We start from the raw sequence: 22,390 nt of genomic DNA, 5'->3' as shown, positions 1-22,390 counted from the left end.
GGTGTTTTACCAGTTCCATGGTAGACAACTCAGAATACGCCTGAAAAGTGAGACTTTTCCTGTTGGTGCAATTCTTCTTGCCCTGAAGTATTTTGATGTAGTATACAGCTCTCCACAGTGTAGAGCTTTGCCTCAGTTGAGAAGCAGGTGTCAATGTTTGCTCATGGCAGCAGCTGCAGGTGGCTCCTGTAATGCCTCTGTCTATGGATATTGTCAGAACTTCAGGGGAGCCTGGTGAAATAGTGAACCAAGGCTGAGACACGGAAAACATGCAGGATATCTGAGAAGAAAATTAACTTGTGGCAGATTTTGTGCCTTGATCGTGGAAGCAAGTGTCTGGGTGGTATAGCCTGATGACAGCATGGCATAGGGAACTCTTAAATAATCTCATACAACCAACATTTGGCAGTTATCATGCAGTGGTTCAGAACTAATATTTTTTCTTTTATTGGCATGAGCTGCCATAGTCCACTGAAGACCTGTGTGTTAGTAAAGAGTACCTGACACTTGGATTATGAAACACACAGTGGGGGGTGGTGGTAATATTTTAGCTTAGTTGTTGGTGTTTTTCTTTAATTTAGGAGCAACATATATCCTCCTACAACAATTGCTATTCAATTCTGTGTTCACAGCTCTAGTTGTTGGGAAAATGGAGTTGTGTCCTGTCTTTTTAGGTATCATATGATTCCATTTGCTGAAGAGTAAAAGGAAATGTATTTACTATAAAAAAATCTACACTTATTATTATGCAGCTGGTTTATAAATTCCCAGCCTGTGGCTCTTTAGAAAACCTGATTTTGCTCTGCATGTTTATTCCTCTTTCTGCTCTTCATTCTGACCTTAACTGCCAGTGGCTGTAAATCTGTAGCCAAAAGCTGATGTTGGTTGGCTGTATCTTGGTTTTGGTAGAAGCTGACTGCCCTTGTGGAGCTGGGAAGCAGTTGCCCTGAAGATGCCAGTAATGCATGACCCTGGAGGAGTCTGAGAGATCTCCATGGTGCTCAGTGTTGCAAAGCTAAATCTTCCTGTTTAACTGACAAAGAAACATGCTCTCCTATTCTTCCTGTCATAAGAAGCTCTGGCATATGGCTTTATTCTGGCAAGACCAGTAGATCTGACACACTAAGAAAGCCACTATGTTTCCCAGGTTTCTACAGTGAATCCAACTTCAGAATTGCCAGCAGTAGGCTGAGGGAATAGTATGAAATGGTATTAAAAAGTATGCCAGTAGAAGACATGGTAAGTCAATAATAGAAAATCTGCTTTTTTCAGGAATAAATTTATCATAGATAACTTAGTGCAGAAAACCTGCAAGACAGTGAGGAATAAGTTTGCAACAGCAATGGACTAGTAAGTAGAAAGGTTTCTCTGAAAGGTTCAAGCAGCCAACACTGCCTCTATAAATGAATTTGTGACGTGTTGTTGATCCTACCCATGACTCTAGCAGTAAAGTATGAGTAGTGAATATATCTGAGACTTTGTCCTCTACAAAATTTCTGTGTCTTTATAGTGCAGATAGTGGAACAGTAAGGAGCTGTTGCTGCTACTGCTCCTGAATACTTCTTTTCAACAACACTGGATTTAGAGTAGAAGAATTTGACAAATAAATTAGGAGTATGGAGCACTTTCTGACTTGATGAAATTAAAATAGTTAGTGATGGTTTACGCTCAAGACCTGCGGAATTGTGGCATGCCTCAGCAAGAATATTCAAAAGTGCCTGGACATGTTTGGAACTGGTGTTTTCCTTTCGAGGGGACACTGGACAAGGCAGTAAGGATTCCTTTGTTTTGCCAAGGAAAGCAGAACACTCCTTGAAAGGGCTTCCTTTTTATGTTCCTTGTAATGAAATAGGTAGGCTTACAGTGCTTGACTAGTTTTCCCTCACAATGGCCTTTTTCTTTATTGTCTGTCTTTTGAACCTGCAGATTTGCAATGGCACATCTTGTTGCTCTTCCTTTGCTGCTGTGCTTCCGTTTGAACTTGTTAATTAGCTCCTGATCAACTTCCCTTCTGACTTTGGGGTTTGTTTGCCACACTTCAGGCATAGGCTTTTGTGTTGCTGCTTGGTGTCAGATACTATTCTGAATATGTCAAAAGCTGAGCAGAGAGCTAGTTTAAGTCTAAGTGCAGCTGTTGATGAGAACATTCCTGAAGAGTTGCTGGTGAACTACTCTTCCAGAGATGCTTCTGTCCATTCTAAGTGTGGGCTTGGCATGTAAGCATCCCTAAGCATCTACTTGGCCATCTGTTGCTGAATTGTTCTGGCTGGTTGTTGTGTTGTCTTGTTGTAATTTCATGTGTAGTACCATCATTTCCACGTCCATTAGTGGGATCACCTTTCAGATGTGTGACTTTTTTTCATAGCATGGGAAGAACGTGGGAGGCTGTTCCTGCTTCCCTTGCGTAGGTTCTGACTCCTTTTTGCCTTGATGTTTTAGGAGCAAGCGAAGACAGACTGTCAGATTATGATGTATTTTGGGATGCACTTTTCCCAGTGACTTACCTAAAATGAACCAGATGAACAGATTTCCAACACTAACAGTCAGATCTGGGAGCTTTGCACAAGTCTTCAGAGGAGCAAGACGTGGGATGGCACAGAAGGAAATTTGTGATTCCATGCTTATGAATGCTTCTCCCCTACTGCAGAACAGGGTATCTGAGGCCATGTGACAGCACTCACGTGTGCTGAGGAGGTAACTTGGCCAGGATGCCTTTGGAGCAGAAAGGACAACCCAGAGATAATGCTGAGTTTACTCAGGTGACAAATAACTTCAGCAAGGAAATGCCAGTGGGAAGAGCACCAGAAAGGTCAGCAGTCAGGAGTGTGTCTCACAGACTGACACACAAAACTAATGGGATTTCTTCCCTTAAAAAAGAGAAAATATCTTCATTCAGAGTCATTTTGATAAAACTGCACTGAGAAGTAAATAGTACAGTAGAAAACCAGGCGAGTATTTACTTATTTCATTGCATATGTATATAAACAAACAAGAAACTGCTGCTATCTGGGCAAACTGATGCCAGGTTTCTAGGATGAATACTCACGGAGGTATTTAAAAGCTGACAAATTCACTGTGTGTGTGTGTGTGTGTTTGTTGACTCTTGAGGATATTGCTATTAAATGTTGTGGCTTTGTTTTTGCCTGCAGCGAAAGTACTAGGGATTCCACTAATTTCCTACTGCTGACAAATACCAGTGCCATAACTTGTGAAGATCCACTGTCTCCCACTAAGGGATTACTGTGAGTTGTGTACAGGGGTTTTCTGAAAATCCGAGGTGTGCCCTGATTTATTGTAGGAGTTAAAGGGGAATGGCAGCATTCAGGCACAATTTAGAGCTATTACCTTCAGTGCAGTGGGTGTTTTAACTATCTGGTCCAGAGACAGTGTTAGACTTACTAAGTGATTGGTTTTGTGTGGTGAGTGTGACTGAGGATCCTGTATCCACAGTGGCTGTTACCTCTTCAGAGGAAATATTTCACTATATTTTGTGTTCTTTTACTTCTCTGCAGTGGAGTTTGGTATGTGCATATCCTTCTGGTTTAGAAGATTGTACAGAGTGTACATAGAAGTACAGAAGGCTTGTATGTGATGTACCTTCTGCAACATGTGTGCTTCCACCTAGGTGCAAGTGTGTGCAGACACCTGCATACACAGTACATAACAAACTTGTTTATATTAGTCAGCTAGCTCTAGAAAGTCTTATTAGAGGATTTGCAAGCGTGAAAGGTAATTTCTCAACAAAGCAATTTCAATACACAATATATTCAAGGACACCCAAAGCTTTTGTTTTGTGTTGAGGCTGGGGAGTAAAGAGACATTCATTTGGCTGAGCAGGAGGGGCTACATGCAATCCTGACACTCTGGAGAGCTACAGCTCTCCTCTCTCTGGAGAGCTACAGCTGTCATTGTGCTGGATGATCTTTCATCCAGCATTATTTCTTGTGTTCTTGTTGGGAAAGATCAGTGAGGGAAAGGAAGGAAAACTCAACGTGACGCAATATCGACGCTTGGGGATTTAATTTTTATCAGAAGCTATCAGAAGTTTCCAGACAGTTTGTGTTGTGGTGTGTCTTTACAGCATCTGTTTAACCGCTGCTTTATGTCGTTATGGCTTCGATTACTGGGGAGAATATACAGGAAAGTCAATTCCAGCCCACTCTGCTTTCTTCATCACCATCTGAAGTTTGAGGCTTGGAAAGCAATCTGGGTGACAGGACACCTCTGGGTACCATCTAGTGCAATGCACTTGCTCAAGGCAGAACCAGCTAGACTTGGTTTTTGCAGGGCCATGCCCATTTGTGTTCTGGGGATCTCAAAGAATGGACTTCTCGGTCCAGTGTTGGACCACCTACATAACTATTTATTGTATTTATTTGTTTAATCAGTATTTATCTATGTTGTTGCTTCAGGTTGTGGATTCTCAGGCTGTCACTGCGCAACTTCAAGTCTGTCTGTCTTCTGTACCCTCCTATTAGATAGTGGAAAACTATTAAGACCACAAGCAGATGTCTCTTCTCTTCTTAAGGGGAAATAAACCCACTGTTTCAGTCTCTCTATGCCCTGTACAGCAGAATTCTTGTCCTTTATCTGTGTCACAGGTCTGGTTCACTCCAAAGGAGCAGTGATTAACTTTGTTTCCAGCTGTGTGGGCTGGTAATAAGCACTTGATCCAAGCAACAGCTAACCTATTGGAAGTTATTCAGGTAGGCAACTGTAAGGAAAGAATTAATACATTAATGTTAAAGTCTGATCTTTGCTGAGATACTACAGCCAATATCACAGACAAGGAGACCAACAAAGACCTAAAAAGGCTGGAGAGGGATAGTAGAAAACCAGTATTATTATCTTAGATGTTTTGAGGTTTTTTAATTTATGTTTTATTTTTTAAATTATGTTAGAGACATTAATCATCGAAAGTAATTAAAATAAAATTATTAGAAAGATAAGTAAGAATTATTTTTGTGGGACAAAATGGCAGCCAAGTTGAAAGTTCTAAATGTCATCTTAAAATTGTACTGATGTGTATTTTTAAAAGGAGTACTTAGAAGTTATAACAAGGAGTGAATTCAGATTTACTGTGTTACTTAAAGTTGGTTTAAGCATCTAGAATGGAACAAATTCCCTTTGATGCGTGAGCTAAACACATTTCTTAAAAGACCTATTGTGTTTCAGAGTCATTTGACCTCTCTGGCAATTTTTTCCTGTTTATTTAGAAAACATAGGCTACAATTGCTAGTTTTGTCATATGATGACTAACATCATCATAATACAACAGAATATTGTGTAAACAAATCAAAAAGCTTATACTTCAAAAGATTGAAGAAGGTGCTGAATTTTGTAAAAGCAGAGGAGCTGTTTGAGATAATATGCAACCCAGTTTGATGTATTAATTTATGAAATAGATTAATTTGATGGGAAGTTGAACATAAAATCAGTCTGCAAGATTTGATAAAGTCAGCTTTGCTGCCGTGTTAGTTTCTTTTTCCTTTGTTTTTTTTCTCTATATGAGTGGAACTGCTAATTGTTTTGCCAAGGAGTTCAGAAAGCAATCAGATTTCGTAATTCTTTTTACTTCCACTCCAGTCAGCCAGTTCATTCCAAGTGATTTTCCCACAAAAGCTAAATCCAGCGACCATTTGATAATCAGTTTATTAGATGCTAGTTGTAACAGCTTGCATTATTTAAAAGTTTAGATCTTTTCAGTCCTGGATCTCCATTTCCTAACTCCTTTAGCTAGAGAAGTCATGAGACATCCTGAATTTTTGGAAAGTTGATGAAAGCTCAGTGTGCTGGACGCCTGCTGCTTGTCACTGTTGCTTAAGAGCTGGCGTGAAAACCTGTACTGGTTTCCTCCTGCTTCTGTTCTGAGGAAGCCTCAGTTTGCAAGCTCCTTAATCAGACAGGAGTCTCCAGGCAATCTGCTCGAAACTGCCCGTGTAGGAGACTGAGAAAATGTGATGTTAAGGGCAGCAGCTTTGGTGTTTTGCAGTTGATGAAGATCACAGCCATGGTCAGAACATCATTGTGCCGGGCTTAGATACCACATCTTACTGCTTTAGAACAAATCTGTCACTGAAACGTGGCTGTTTGGAGGGAGTGAGTGGCCAGCATTTCAATTTACCTTGCATATTATCTTAGCCATGCTTTTCTCTGTGCAGTAAACCTTCTGACGTGAAGCATTTGAAACTTACAGGTCTAGTCCTTCATCCTTGCTTATTCAGGGAGGATGTGGGCTCCTGCAGTTCAAATGGTCATTGTCACTTTATGGTTCAAAAAATGGAATTAAATGTTCGAAACTTTAAGCATATGCTAGTGCTTTCTGGAATTTTAACATTGCTCTGTATGGTACCTCTTCAATTTCGTCAGCTTCTCTACAAACTGCAGGCACTATACAAAAGCTGGACTTTGCAGTGTAAGTTCACAGATTTTAAAAAGCTGAAAAAAAATTGAAAATACAGTATTCGGGGAAACGTTTGGGGAGAGTGCAGCCTTTTCTTCTTCAAAAATATCACACTGGCTTTATGCTGATATTACACATCCAGCCATTGGTTTCACAGTGTTAGCTTGCTACCTGATGGTCTAGTTGCTCGAGATGGGAGTGCATTAGCATTCCTGATTTATACACATACATGGTTTTTTGTTTTTAACATGAACCTGTAGGGAGGAAAGTGTGGAGAAATGCATCTTAAATGCACAACGCACAAAAACAAATACAAGGGACACCATTGCTCCTACAGCCCCCTCATGCAGGGTTTGGTGAAAGACCCTACAGCCTTTTTGGGCAATTTTGATGGGTCACTTTTGGGCACCCAGACACATCACTCAGACCACAGCTTGCTATGAGAGACAAACAGCCATCCTGTGCACATGAGACTATTTTGGAAGCAGAACAGCATGTGTGTGGGAGGACAGAAAGCCACCCTCTGCAGGGTGATGTGATACTTCCTATTCTAAGCAAGTCCCTAGCCCTTCCTTTGTGTTAGTCTGTGGAGGATCAGCTGGGTGCCACAGCACAGGGACTCTTTTGCTGCTGGTATTCTTGCAGAGCAGATATAAAAAGTAAGAAAGATCACAGAAGGAAAATAAAGCAAAGGATGTTTTCTCTCTTTCAGTTTCTCCTCTAACCATCCAAATCCCCCATCTTGAAATGATTGACTATCTTGACTTTGATTAAATCCTTTCCTTGGATTTCTGTCTTAGCTTTTTTTTTTTCTGTCTTTGGCTTTCACTGCCTTTGAAGTTTCAGCTGAGTTCTTGAAAACAAAGCTAGCAAACAGCTCCTTTTCAACAGAGACTGGTATCACTGAAACATTTAGTAGATCGCTTTGTCCTCAGGGAAGAGTTATGAAACACCTATCTCGATGGGTGACAAAGAACCTGGAGAGTAAATCTGCACGTTAAAAGAGTTTGCTTTTCCATTGGGTAATGCTGAAATTAACACTAGAATAAAAAGCAGTAGAAATTCTCAAAAAAAAAAGGTTGCTGTTTGAGGTTTTTTTCTGAAAAGTCGAACACAATAGGTGTGAAGCTCCATATAAATCTGATAGTTCCTATTTAATTTTAAAAAATCCATATCATATCCATATTATCTCTGTCTTTCACACCCATATAGTGTGAAAACAAAATATGGTGAAAACAAATGTATCATGCAGATACAGTGGAAAACCAGGAGTATATTCCTTTTTTGCATATTCCCTGTCTACCCTAAGAATGGCAGTTGTGGTGGCTTTACTGGGATTTATTTTCTTTTAGGAGGGCTTGGGATTTGAATTGGTTTAGTATGGAAAGATGTAAAAGTGCTAGATCTCCTAGTGTAACAAAGGATTAGATGATGTTGTTAAATATTTTATTATGTTCAAATTACTATAGTGTTACTTAAAAGTCGAGCTTGTGGAGAAGTATCAGAGAGTGAATTTCTTCTTATTGTATTTGATGCCATTGTAACAACTGAGATAGCAGTGACTGACTGGGCAGACTGAACAACTGACCCTTATGTTGTGGAGATAAGTTTAAAAGCTGCGTAACTTTCTAGTGCTTACGAGTGCACAGTCACCTTTCTGCTTTCAAAAGAGGAAACTTTTTGGAGGCAGTAAATGTTAAGTGATCATCCTCTGACCACAGAAACTCATTCTGCAAAGCAGCTCTTTATAGTGTCCAGATTGAGCGTTCAGTTCTCTGTTCCCAGTGGGGAGTTTGCAAGTAAATTTATTAATTCTTGAATGAGGCTTCAGAGAGAAATTAAATGTTCCTTAGTTATCTTTTGCCAACAGAGATAAACCTGTTTTATGACAGTATTCTTTTAAGAAAAGGGGAAAACTATTTTTTGGCTTAGCTAGGTTACTGGGTCTGCAAGCCAACAGTAAGCATTGCTGATTCCATGAAGGCCATCCTAGCAGGTGATGCTCCTGCCATAACCCACTCTAATGTGGAATATTAAGAATATCTTGCTCTACACAGTCTCCACTCCTTTTAGATTTTTTTTTCTTTTCGATAGTCTGAAATTAGAGAAAAGACTGATACAAGGCTGCAAAATTAATCTTGGGAAGCTGATGCATCTACTCTGCATCAGTTGAGGTGCCAGAGCATGGCACATAATGTTGTTTTTTCTTGTGTATGTATCAAGTCAAAATAGTATGTCATGAAAAATAATAGAAAGTGTCATGCAGAATAAGGAGAAATGATGACAAATTTGGGCCAAAGTTCCTCTTATACAGATAATTAGAATGAGAGACAAGACAAACTTGGTCAAAATAAGGAAGGTACATCACTTGCTGTTTTATATCTGGATCACTTCATGTTGACTTGGATCTGGTTGGAAGCACTTTGAACAAAATTAGACTAAATAGAACATATCAGCATGCTATTTCCTTTCTAATATATTTTACTGTGCCCTTACAGTTTTTGGAACACAGATAAATATGACAGGACTGAAAAAAATGCCTTGAAATGCATTATATACTGATATAATTTATGTAATACATAAATATGTTGCGTAGAATGTATTTTTACTGCATACAAACCGAGACAAAACTACATCTATAAAATGTCATTAAAAATTACACATAAAGTTTGGATAACTGCTACAAAGTTGGCAGTAGGAAAGTTATCCTTTCCTTGTGGTGTGTTGATGATATTAATAAGTAACAGTTAAAGTTCTACTCCATAGAAGCACAGCTGTGTCTGTGTTAGTTTTAGAGAGGAGTGATTAAAACAGAGATTTGCTACTTGTGACTTAAATACCAAATTTTGTCATTCTAAATGTGAGGTGCAAAGATCCAGCCTGCCACCGGTGTGTTGCTCACGTGGATGCTGAGGGCAGCAGGTATTCTGTTGCCTGGTTTCTTACAGTTTACTGAGATCCTAAGGTATAAAAACCCGGGACAACATGCACCTGGATAAAGAGCTGGAAAAAAAGAGTTGGCAGGTTTTCTTGTTTGCAAAGCGGAGATAAATTAAATGGGCAGGTGATAGGAGAAAAATGCCATATGTATGAATTTTAATAAGGAAGTATTGCTTTCAGAAACTCTGTGTTCACAACGTGGTAATAACTTATCATCCCCTCTCAATTTCTTGAGTTTCCCCCATGGATCTCTTTATGCTTGGAGTGCATATTCTTCATCTACACTTGCAATACCACTTTCATGTGAGGGCTGACTGGGGCTGAGATGGAGCCTTCTGCAGGTAAAATGCACTCAGGCTGTTGTGTTGCAGGATCCTTTGCAGTGCTGTGTGTCACACTCGGATTTATAACACGTTTCTACCAGCTATTTTATAAAAAGTCTGGTGTAGATTTAGCAGAACATGCTCTTCTGCCAGCTAAACAGATTTCTTTGCTTTTGACTGCCAATGCCTGTGGGTTGGCACTTGACTTGGAGTACCTTTGTATGATATTCTGTTTGCCTTGATTTGCAACTTCAAGTTTTAACATCTTCCAGAAAAGTAATTATCAGCCTCCTAGGATCTAAGTGACATCACTTAAATAGTTTTTTGATGTGTTTGAGACTGTGATTTTACTCTGCATGTCTTGTCTTTTTCTTTTTTTTTTTCTGAGAGGGCCTCTCATGAAGAGCAGAGAGAGATGCATAGCTGTGCAAAGGGGAAAAAATTCCAAAACTTGTGTTGTTTGTATGTGTATATATACAGGCAGAGAACTTGTGTAGTTCAGAACTGTTGCCATCACCTGTGAAGTGGCTTGAGCTAGAGAAGCACAGCCCAACCACTGGGCAAAATTTGGAGATAATGACAAAAGATCACTTCTTCCCTGAAAGCCAAAAGTAGAGGGGAATAAAAATTAAAAAATTAAATTTTACCTACCTCTGGACCCACCAGTGACAATTGTTTGTTTAAAGAAACAAATTACAGTTTTGAATTTTTTGCCATAAGTAGTCCTTTGAACTACGAAAAACAGTGTTTCAGTAAAATGTTTGTGCCTTTGCTGAAGGGCAGGATCAATACATGGTGTAATTATATTTACTTTTTAGGCAAAGGCTTAAAATGGTTTATAGTTTCAAGACACTTATGGGGTTAAAATAAATTGTGTGATGCAACTGTTGGTGGCTGTCTGAATTCTGATCTGGCACTTTGAAGGAAGTAGTGGGTGCAAAGCATCACTTGCAGGTTAAAAATAGAAATGATCAATTTTTACTTCATTTCTGTGGGAACCTAAATCTGATCCCGTTTCGTTGCATTTAGTATATGTTCAAAGCACAGCTCCTCAGATTGCTTCCATTCCTTTCAGACATTTAACACACAAACCTGCATCTCTTCTTCTGTTTAAAGATTTGTTCTACTTTTCGTGGTGTAAATATTACCTGGTACGTGCTTTGCAATCCAGGTTCTGCAGTTCTTTGTCATTAAACGATAATGACAAACTGAGTAAAGTCATTAAATGATAATAGTTCATATACCCCTTCCAGGATCCTTTTACTGGTCTTTCCATCTTGTCTCTGTTGTGCTCCTTGCCCCCTTTGTAAAGGGGTAAATGCCTTGAGACAAGGCAAAGAGGAAAAAAAAATTCATGTACTTCAATATAAATTTTAAACCTTTCTGCCCATTGATGCTAAATGGTTCAGTAACTTGATCCAAACTGACAAGAAAGATAACAGATAAGTTAGCTAACCATAATATGAACTTCCTTCTATTTCCCCCCTGCTAAGAAAAAAAATCCACAAGGAACACAGATACAGGACACATGGTCTCATTGCAATCAGACTGACAGAGCTGAGGCATACATTTGTTCTGTCAGAAATGTATTGAAAACAAACCTCTACATGATACAAATGTTCAGGGGGGGAGGATGTATGTTAAAGTTCTTTGCACTAGCATCACAAGCACTAGTTTTTTTTATAGATTACCTTTATGGTGAGATCTCATTATTTACTCATTACTGAGTTAGTGGCTAATTATTTATGGTATGATACCAAGTGGAGTTTAGGACGTGGGTGAAGGTTAGCAGGATTAAATTTTGCTAGGCTCTGTCAGTATTTTATTTTTTTGTTTTAACACAGAGTATTTTATAAGTCTTCCCCTCCTGAAAGTTGCCATGATTCTCTCAGCTGGTCAGCCACAGCTGCTGGTGGCTCTGCAGAAGACAGTGGCCAGTTCCCAAAAACAGTATTTTTAACTCCCAGAACACAACCTAAATCAGTCCTCCACCACAACAAATCAATCACACAGGCAGATTCGTGACTTATGGAGAGACACAAACGATAGACAGAGGGCAATGAGCATAATTGTACATTTAATTTCTTCCTAAGTAGGAGACGAACTGCTTCTCAACCTCTTTCAAATTAAATTTGCTACAGAATCCATCTTGTGTGTTAATTCTTACTGTTAATAGAACAGTGGTATTGCATGTATTCCTACAGGTACAGGAACTCAGAAAATACAACTTCACAACAAAATCCTGGCAAAACTTATGTTTATGGTGTCCTCTGTAAAAGCTCTGTAACCTTTCTGGGTACCTTCCCATACTGCTTTCCTCTGTGTTACATTCCTCACAAAGGGATGACTTTTTACAGTGTTTCCCATGTCCCTTTAAGCATCCTAATTGGTCAGTTTGGTTTTGGCTGAGTCTCTAGAAATGGCACACCCTGGTAGGAGAGCAGAACACTTGGTGTTGGGGAACCATGACATGCATTAGATGTCTTTTGTCATCTGCTCCAGACTGGCTCACCTGGTTCACTGGGCTCAATGTCTGTTAGCAATGGGAGGGCATCAGTTAATCTTCTAGGTCGGCTTCATCAAAAAAAAAAGTCTAATTTGTACACCCCAAGATTAGTATGAAATTAAAATTGAATTGTGGCAAGTGGGGACTGGTAAAGTTGTTTCAAAAGCATTCTCATGATCCAAGCTAAAACAGTAATGTAAATGCAAACTGGGTGCTCAAAAAGGATTAAAAAAAAAAAAAAAAAAACAACCAAAACCAACCCCCAAACTACTTTTTTTTGCTTTCAGAGTGAACTACTTTGTGGTTTAAATACAGCAGAGCACTTAAATACTGTTCTATTGCTTCATGGGGCTCGCATCAGTGGGCACATGCTGGGGTGTAACAGACTGATGGCCTCTGATAAGGAACTCACTTGAAATAAGAAACATGGTTTTATGACAGTGCAGTTTAACTAGTGGTTACTGGTTGACTAGTTGATAATTAGTGGAGAATCATTTACAGTGATTCACAAGATCCAGCACTCTGAGCCTGTTACTGGTATGCCAGTGACCTTAACAACAAGGAGGAAAACAGGTCAAGTTGCCCGAAGAAAGAGTTTGATTGTTTGCAAAACGCAAAAACAAGAAAAAGAAATTGAAGATCCTTGGGTTTGTCTGCATTTTCTCTGCATCAAGACCCTGCATTTCAAAACTTTACTAAAACGAAGAAATCATGGATGTATTGTTTAGATATATAAATTTCACTGTTAATTTTTTGAAAAGGAGAGGGACGTCTACCACAGACCTGAAACTATTTTAAGTGTTTCTGTTGCAACTCTCTAGATCTTCTTTCTGTGTCAGTGGCACAGCATATGACAGTAGGAGATTGTGTAAATACAGCAGTGTGAGCTCCAAATAGTCTCATACCTGGTAGAGATGCTCCTGAACATGTCAGATGAGCAGTCATTGCAGTTAGCTATTTCTGTGGGAGAATTTTATGTGTTCCTCCTCATCCCAGCTTATATATATGATGCAATAAGGTGCTGAAACCTACTGAAATCTGGTTTTGTAATAGAGAAAAGGTGCAGGACAGGACTAAATGTGTTTTGTACTTGCTGGCTAAACCCCATGATGTATTCTCATAGTTGTGGGCTCTGATTCATAAAGATTTAATCTGTAGCTATGTTTCAATAGCAGCTAGCCCACTCATGAGACATGTACCTTCGAGTCTTGTGTCTGTGTGGTCTTACAGTCTCACTGCAGATTAGAAATGGAGATCTGTAAAAATGAGACTGAATGGACTTTAAGATGATGGGAAGATTTTACCTGAGCTCAAGTAGTTTCTTAGATGTTACACTCTATTTTGTACAAGACGCCTAAAACTCGAGATATTGATACTGTGCTTCATGGATATTTTATTTTTTCCAAGCACAGGCATTTTTCAGGTTATGGTCACGTGGTGATTACACACTGCATGGATTGTTCTGTGTCAACTCCCTGGCTCTGGCCTAAGAAAGGAGGATAGGGTTTTCTTGTTCCTTTAGGTGCAATGCTTAGCTGGAGGCAGGTAACCAAAGCAGGTTTAATTAGAGGAAGCCTTTGCTGCCTCTAATAAAAAACAAAACTGTGACTCTGAGAAATCAGAAGCAGAGGTTAAGCAATTCTTGCCTTCTGTCTCACAGTACAGGAGTCTGAAGAGTCCCTTGATCTGACATTTTGCCCTACTACCCTAGTGTACCCCTTCAGGTCACACTCTAAATTGCAGACTGAAAGTTGTCTTGTGTATAGGGGTTTCAGAGTTCAGTAAAGATATGCAACTAACCCTTATCAAAATCAAGGAACTATTCTGAACATCACTATGAAGTATATTACAAATAGTGGCATAAGTGCCCATGGCATGCAAATCAGAAATTCTGTAAGTTAGTGGTTTCATGGGCTATTCTAATGCTCTTTGTTCTTTGATTGTTGTTTTGAATGACTAAACCTCAAATTCGATCTGTCCTACCATGACTTAGATACAAATACAGGCAGAAGTTATTGCATGAAACATCACAAATACTGGTTAATAAACTGCAGAATTTAGTAAGGTTATTTGAAAATGTTTTGTTGGCCTAAATGTTAGGAGTGCTATCAGTGCTTGTCTAACATCTGCTTTACATCCTCCAAGTAAGAACAAAGGACAGCGTTACAGCAGTGTAATTGGTTAACGTCAGAATTTGGTCCCTGCTTTTTGACTCTATGGAAGTATGTTACAGTATATGCAATATCCTATAGAGGGTTAACTTCTGCATTTATTGACACACACTGGTTTTGCCTTTGCAATGAATCTCAGCTGGATACTTTCCTTACCTTCCTTTCAGAAAAGGCGACGACGGATTGATCGGAGCATGATTGGGGAGCCAACAAACTTCGTTCACACAGCTCACGTAGGATCAGGAGATCTATTCAGTGGGATGAATTCAGTAAGTGTGAGCAGATGAACATAATTTGATATTAAGCAGAACATAGGAGCAGTATATGTATATTGTTGCTGAAGCAATGAGTCTTTCCGCTATAATGTGTGTGAAACAACCTGCTAGCGTTTTAATTCCAAGTCCCAAACAGTTGCATTCAAGAATATGGAATATAATTTTTTTAATTCCTGTATTTATTGACAGTGCATTTTAGATGCTGTATAAATTGTGCAGAATACTCTCTAAATTAAAAATTTATTCTGACGTCATGCGTGAACCAAAATAGAGGTGCATTTGAAAATATGCTGGAGTATTACATGGGAAACTTTGTGTCTTACAGCTGACCACATTTACTACCTTAAATGCTTTAAGCTGTTTTAAATATAGTTCATGTAAAACTCTAGCTTACATTGGTTTGTAGTGCAAACACATTTTTTGTGTGTGTGTGTTCTTGTTGAGGTTTTTCTACATTCTGTAGCCTTCTTTGCAGTGTGAATTATTTCCAGAGGAAGCAATGTCACAGGTGAGGTTTTGTGGCTTCCTGTAGGTGATAGGAACAAGAAATATTTTCTTCCTCTCTGAAAGTGAAAATCAGAGGCTAAGATGATGATTATGGAAATAGAGTTATCTTGCACAGCTTCAAATTTCTGTTCAATGTCAATCTGTTTTTAAGGTCAAATATATATAGAAAAGGGTTGTATGTAGATAATGGTGACAAACATGTCTTGACTTTAATAATCCTTTTTAAAGGAAAACATGTTTGGAGATGAAAAATACTTGTTGACAAAAGAGAAGAAAAATCTCTGTCAGAAGTATCAGAATAGAGAGCAGAGCTGTAAAGAGAAGGGTGTTATTGCAGGCAAGTGAGGTAATTTGTAGTTTCAACTAGTTTAAATTGATCTTACTGAGATTGGACAAAAACTTTTGTAACTCAGCATGTAATGGGGAAGGGCAAAGCTAGAAAATTTGACATAACAAACAATACACTACATTTTCCCTGAAACAACATAGTGGACTGAAAGTGACTTGTCCTAAACATCTGTGAGCAAGTTAAATGCCAAACAGCTTCAACTTGATAGAATTTAGGTACAGCTAATTACTTATTTATTCCAATGTATTACATTAACATTTAAAGCATTTCAAAATGAAATAATAAAGTGATAATAAACTGAGCAGTTTTCTTTTTTTTTCTTAAGCATGGCTTTTGCTTTTAAAATATTTGTTGTCTTTCCTGGGGGAACCTTCTTCACTCTCACAGCTGAGCTGCCTGGTGAGGTTTGTGCCACTTGCCCGAAGCTTTTTTTTTTCACCTCACACTTTCCCCCTGCTTGCCCTCACCTTTGCCTGACATTTCAATTTATCTCCAGATAGTACGTAATTATTGTTGTCTCTCTGCATAGACTTTTTCATTTTGAATGCTCATAACTTGCTCTTTCTCTCACTTTTTTTTTCATTTGGATAACGTGGTGCATCAGTGGACAGAGGGATTTTTCTGATCCCAGATAGAAAGCATCTGTATGAAAAAATTAACCGTTTTTTCCCCCCTCTCTTGCTCCAGAAACTCAAATCTCTACTTTTTCACACTGCCTATTTTCTGCCTCTGCTGTGGTGGTCTCCATGTTCATCCTTTGCAGTGTAATTTCCAAGACTGCAGTGTTAACCTCCACATATTTTTCTACTGCATAGTTTTCACTTGTAGCATAGAGATTATGCTCCTTCGGGAGTCTCTCTTCTAAATACCCTAGGAAAATACCTGCAATTTAATTACAATTTCCCATATAAGTTCACTTCTTCATCCACTTTCTGTCTGCTCTGTGGCTTTTTTCATCAGCGTTATTCTTCATTACATATCCTTATGATTTTGCATGAGTAGTTTTCTGACTACTGAGTTATTTGGCTGTTCTGTTTGCTCTCTCTGTAGAGTGCCTCATTCCTTTGTCAAAGGTACACTTAAACAGCAGGAGCCCCCTGTGCACTGGTTCTTTTTCATTCCCATCCCTTTCTTCCCTGTTTTAGTTTCATACTCTGTGGTGAAATCTCCTGCTTTCTTCTTCTGCTTCATGTTCTTCAGTCTAGTCTTTGATTTAATGTATTTTTGTGTAGTTTTCAATTGTTTTCTTTCTCAAGGTCCTTCTGTGCTATTTCCTACTTCTAAAAGGGTGGGAAAGAAAAGGAAAGAAGGAAATTAATGACACACATAAGCAACACAACAGTTTGTATGATCTTTAATTGGTGCAATTCTCTTTCCCTTCCAAATCCTTATCCCATCTAAATTAAACATAAGAGAAAAGAGCCTTGCTGTTATGTATCATCAAAGAAAGGCAATGACATCTTTGGGAAAGAATAAAAAATTAGTTTGATTTCAGCTCAAATTGCCTCAAAAGGAGGGTTCTTGAGGAAGAATACCACCCTATATGCCTGCTTCTGCAGTTAGACCTGCTTTTTGTTCAGAGTTTTTAACGCTGTATGTCTCCTGCAAAGATTTTCATATACAAAATAGCCACGGAACTGTTAATGCAGTCAAATTTAATTTCTTGCATTCTCTGCTTCAAGTGCAACAACCTCTGCATTTTAGACTGATAGTTCCTTACCCACTAACACAAGCATTTATGTGTGTGACTCAGGAACCAGGGAAATTATTCTAACCTTTGGAAGAAGTACTCATAAAAATTTACGCTTTAGCCTTGCAATTTGTGTTGATTTGCTGCTCTCAGAAATTTTAAAGTCCTGTAGGCAAGTTGTCAGGTTGAAAGGTGATGTGGCCTGGAGGCTTTCCTGGTTCTTTTTCACTGGAGGCAGGGTTCATTGAGATGAAATTAACAAGTCCTGAAGTCACTCTTTTGAATGCATTTACATGTAGATTAACCATTTTCTGAGCTAAAAAAGAAACTATTAAAGTCAAACTCCTTTGTTTCAATGGACAGCAGAGGATGCTTGGTGAAGAAGAGCAGCTTGGTGAAATGTGAAAGTTATTAAACACATCCCCATCCCTGAGTGTGATTGCAGTTCTCCACACTTCCTTACGGAATTTGTGGTCTCTGATGTCAGATGCACTAGAGTATTGGCTCTGGGTATTAGCTTTTCCCTGAAGAAAATTGGGATGGTAATATTGCTTTGCTGCAGATGTATCGCTTATTTTAGCAAAAGGCCAAGGTAGAAGATGGTTTTGCATTGCACTGCTTAAATACGTAAAAACACAACCTTTTGCATAGCATTGCAATATGCCATGCTGTTGAAGATAAAGATCAAAAAAAACAGGCTCTTTCATCACACAGGTTTGAAAAACTGTGTGGAAGAGAGTTCTGCAGATTCATTTTATGTCTGCTTGTGTTTTGCTGTGCTGTGGGAAAAAAAAAAAAAAAAGATGTACTTCTTTTGTCTTTGTAGACAGGGAAAATATTGTGCAAGCTACTTGGAAATATTTCTCCTGTGCTGTTTTAATACAGCTTTCCAGTGATGATTTTAGGCCTCTGCTAAGGAGCATACATGAAATAATTGCAAGTGGTGCCCTGCAGGCGTGGCCTTGCATGAATGCTGTGTTCTGCTCATTGTGTGGTTGTTATGTGTGCTCTGGGGTGCAGAGAGAAAAAGGCCAAACCTTTAAGGTTCTAGTTGTCTTCCTGCAGGCACTTGGACATGATTGTTTTGTCTCATGCAACACAAGCAGGAAAGAACTATGGATTCCCTTTTTTTTTTGTTGACAGAGGCAGTGCAAGTCATAGTGGGATATGCATGTCCTGGGGTCATGAAGGGCATGTCTTTATGTATTTATTTGCACCCGGCAAAAATACTCTCAAATAAGCTATTTTCAGGGAAGTTCAGATTGACTATGATTTGAATAATAAATGCCCTTCCATTTAAAGGAACAGTAGCAATCAATGAAAGCATTGTGTGCTGTTACATAAATAGATAAATCAAAAACATTCCACAAACAAAAAGGTCCTTTTTGATTTAGAAAGTCCTGGTTTTATCCCTATTTCAATAATCTGAAATTAACTGTACAGTGAAGATACTATCCAGATATTTGAAAGTTGTCTATTATATTTTTAACATAATGGTGTTAACTTCTCTGGTTTATCATACTTGCCAAAGAACATTTTCCATATAACAAGATGAATTATAGTTTGTGAGGTGGAGTCAGTGCCAGTAAGATATTTGAATTTTTTTATATTTATTTTTTTTGATTCATCAAGTGGGACAGTGAAAGCCTGAATCAGCCACTTTTCTTTGGGAGAGAGGAAAAACTTCTGCCTCAGCCCCAGTTCTTCCATCTCTCCTGCTGACCTATGTGCAGATGTTAGAATTCCAGCAAGCCTTTGCTGCACATACCTTCATGCAAAAGTAATGTAACTGTACTGTTAAAGGAGCACTTGAAAACTAAACCTACAAGAAGAAACAAAATTGGAAGCAAGAGGATGCCACAGCTCACTGTCTTTCTTCTTTCCTCTGCTCCCCTTTTCCATTCTGTCTCCAGGTCAGCTCAATTCAGAACCAAATGCAATCCAAGGGAGGCTATGGAGGTGGCATGTCTGCAAATGTTCAGATGCAGCTTGTAGATACGAAGGCAGGATAACCTTGGGGATACTTTTCCAGTAAGTATTGCACTCTGGTTTTTAGGCACTGATAGAGTAGTAGGAAAAACAATCATGCGACTCCATAATTAGCTGCCTATAAAAAGCTGTGTCTTTATGATGACCAATTTTAAAATCCATTTCTGAGTAAAAAATTTAATAGTGTGTAAATGTGCTAATTTCTTTACACAATGAACAAGAGATTGTTCTGACTCTATCAGTCTGTCCTTAAGCCTGTTTTAACCAAAAATGATATTGCAGACTAATCTTTGCAAGTGAAGTTGGTTGTAAAACAAATCATCTCAGAAGTATGCTAGTATATGATTAGGGATTTTGCAATGGTTCCATAAAATGTGTGGTGCTAAATCAATGAATAGCAGAGTTACAGTTGGAAAATTGTTACTCAGGATGCTCAAAACTCGGTTTAATAACGTGTTTTCTGTCTTTCAGGTTTATGTGAATTCCTGTGTCTTCTTTCCTGTGTCCTCTCTTTTGCCTTGGTGACTGCTTTCTGTGCTCATGACAAGAGAAGTGATGGCTCATTGTTCACCCTTTGTGATTAGTCCAGTGAAAAGTTGCTGTTTTGCTCTGATGATGCCATTTATCAGATTGGTCCAACTGTGCCTTTCAGTGGCATGCGCGCATTGGCCTCTACCAGTATCATGGATGTAGAGCTGTTTAGGATTGGTTTTCACTTTTTTGTTTGTTTTAAGGCAAATTAAAGCACCAACCTTAGCTTTCCTCATTCCTCACAGATACTAATGCACAACGTCGTGTTGCTTTATAGTGTTTTAATCTTTTTCCCTCCACTCGAGTAATTTAGAAAAGAATGAGTTTCCATTAATGTCTTCAATCATCTGATGTTCACACCCATTTTTGAAAGGTCTGGGACCTTGCAAGCACAAGTAATTATTTCGTACAAAATCAGCAGAGTAGATGACCGCATGCTTTGTGAGGTTGCTTTGTATGGTGGCCTGCTTGGTGCTAAAAGAGAAAAAAAAAAATTGCTTACTGCAGATGTGAAAAATTTTGCTGTGGCACCAAGCCATGCCTGTTTCTGAAAAAGGACTTGTAACTTAGCTGCTTCAGAGTTATGTCTTTATTTTAGTTTTCACACAACTGGCCTTGAAATAATAAAGAGAGAACTTGCATTCATGAGGCATTTGTTGTAAATGTTCGGTATATTTATTTTGAAAGAGCTGACCTTGAGACTGTAAACCAGTGTAGTACCGTATCTAAGTGTTGTGGGATTGCTTTAGTCTATTTAAAAAGAAGAGCAACATGTTTGGCTGCTTCTTTTTCTTTCTTACAGTTCTTCTTAATTTTAAGCTGTACGGTCATTTCCAGTAGCAGCATGTCAGACTGCCTGCAATATTAGCTGAAAAGTTTAGTGGACCTTTCTAAGTAGTTGGCAGTTTCTGTGTACTGAATATTTAGGGGGCATGGAAGTTGCTAAGAGCAACATACTAATCTGGCAGAACAGGTGCCAATGAAAACAACACACAGGGTGACTTTTTATTAAGTCAGTAAATTGCCTTTTGCTCAGGTTCCGAAGCATGTTTCTTTTATATGTTGTGAAACTGCATTTTAATACTGCACTGTTTTCGGATTATCTCTGTGAATGGTCCCTTTTTTTGCTCCTTGTTGGTGGTTTGAGAGGCATCAAAGATTTGAGTCCTGGTTACATGAAATTTTTATGTTAAAAAAAACCCCAAAACATCCCATCAAATAAGGTATTACTGAGCTCAATCAGATCCATTTTTATATGCAAACATGCATGTAGATTGTTGTCATAAATGATTTTTTTATTCTATTTCCATCATTTCCCTGATTTCACGTTGCAACAGCTGTCTGGTTGATTTAAACATTTCTGAACCTACCTAATCTCCTCTCTCTGTTCATAAACAACACGTAAAATACGTGGGCCATGGAGGTAGTTTGCCTTCCCTAAGTTGTATTTCAGTGGTAGATGTCACTTATCTGGTTGAATAGTTCAAATTAGGTTGGATAGTGTTCACTGATAAAGGTACTGACTCCTGATGACAGAAGATCGAGATGTTCAGTTGTCTGGCTGCATAAACACATGGCAGTGCAGTGATGTATTTTTTTTTAGGGGTTAATATTTCCAATGTCACTTTATCAATGACTCTTAATTATACTACAAAATTATTACAAAATTATTTGATCTTTGTTACTGGTAATAGCAGCTTAAATTTGCTTGCCAAACCTATCTTGCACTTGCCAAAATGTTTTCAGCTCAAAAAGCCAGGAAAAAGAATTGACATATTTTTATAACAGACATACTTTTTTTGTACATTGTGTTCATTCTTGAATAAAGTCAGTTCAGTGTTGGCTTGTAGATATTAAAAGGAAAGTATTGACTTTGATTCAATAAATGTTTTCTTTCAGTTGGTGGACTACCTTTTTTCTTTTACATAAAGTACATTTCCTTTAGAAAAACACTTGCATCTTACAGATAAATTAATGTTAAAAATTCTCTGAGGAGTAGGGTATTATTGTCAATAATTTCCAGGCTTGAGTCTTTTTCATGTCACTTGACCATTTTGCTGCCAAGTGGATTAAGCCATAATTTTATCAGCAGTATTGTTGGATTGATTTAGCATGTATCCCGAGGAAGGAGAAGTTTTTTAAAAAATACATTGGAAATCTTTCCTTTTGAGTGGAACTCATGTGTGTGTCACTTTCCTGATTGTGATGCAGATTACTGTGGTGATCAGTAGAAGACTTCATTGTCACCATAATATGCTCATCTGCATTAAAAATACCTACAAGGCACAGTATTGTCTACTCTGTATTTGGCTCAATTGATTTTTATATTTGACACTCTCAAAGTCAATTCCTGAAGCGATAATTTACTGCATGAAATTTCATTCTAAATTGTTTTAAAAACAGATAATGAATTCTTCAGCTCATGCCAAGTTCATTAAATTGCCAGTTGAAATAAAAAGCCTAAATGGGAAGCAGGTTCCTAAAGGGAAATAGAGATAAAGCCATGAGATATCGATCATCTAGAGAGTTCTTTCCTTTAGCTGTTGAGGTTATAGAAACTTAGGACTGTCTACAAAGATGTGTCTGAACTGGGTACTAACCTACAGTAAATGTTGGGAGTTCATGGCCAAATTGGTTAGTTCTGACCTGAATCAGTTTCTTAATGCTTGTCCAGAGTAAGCATGGGAGCGAGTGTCATAGGATCAG

At 38.4% G+C, this 22,390-nt stretch overlaps 1 protein-coding gene across 4 annotated transcripts in view; it reads left to right on the top strand.

Annotated features, from left to right (window-relative positions):
- CDC42SE2 (CDC42 small effector 2) overlaps positions 1–21,582 on the top strand; it is an 81,978-nt gene extending 60,396 nt beyond the window's left edge. For all 4 annotated transcript variants that reach the window (XM_051777451.1, XM_051777449.1, XM_051777452.1 and 1 more), the window contains 3 exons: positions 14,511–14,612; positions 19,078–19,195; positions 19,625–21,582. In XM_051777451.1, the coding sequence (XP_051633411.1) occupies positions 14,511–14,612; positions 19,078–19,176 (201 nt within the window). In that variant the 3' untranslated portion in view covers positions 19,177–19,195; positions 19,625–21,582. The remainder of the gene's footprint in view (positions 1–14,510; positions 14,613–19,077; positions 19,196–19,624) is intronic.
- Positions 21,583–22,390: the final 808 nt, after the last annotated feature.

This window comes from Manacus candei, unplaced genomic scaffold (assembly GCF_025592945.1).
Source record: "Manacus candei isolate 608988 ecotype Guabito, Panama unplaced genomic scaffold, ASM2559294v1 h1tg000010l, whole genome shotgun sequence".
Lineage (NCBI taxonomy): Eukaryota > Metazoa > Chordata > Aves > Passeriformes > Pipridae > Manacus > Manacus candei.
This window is presented reverse-complemented; position numbering and strand designations above follow the sequence as displayed.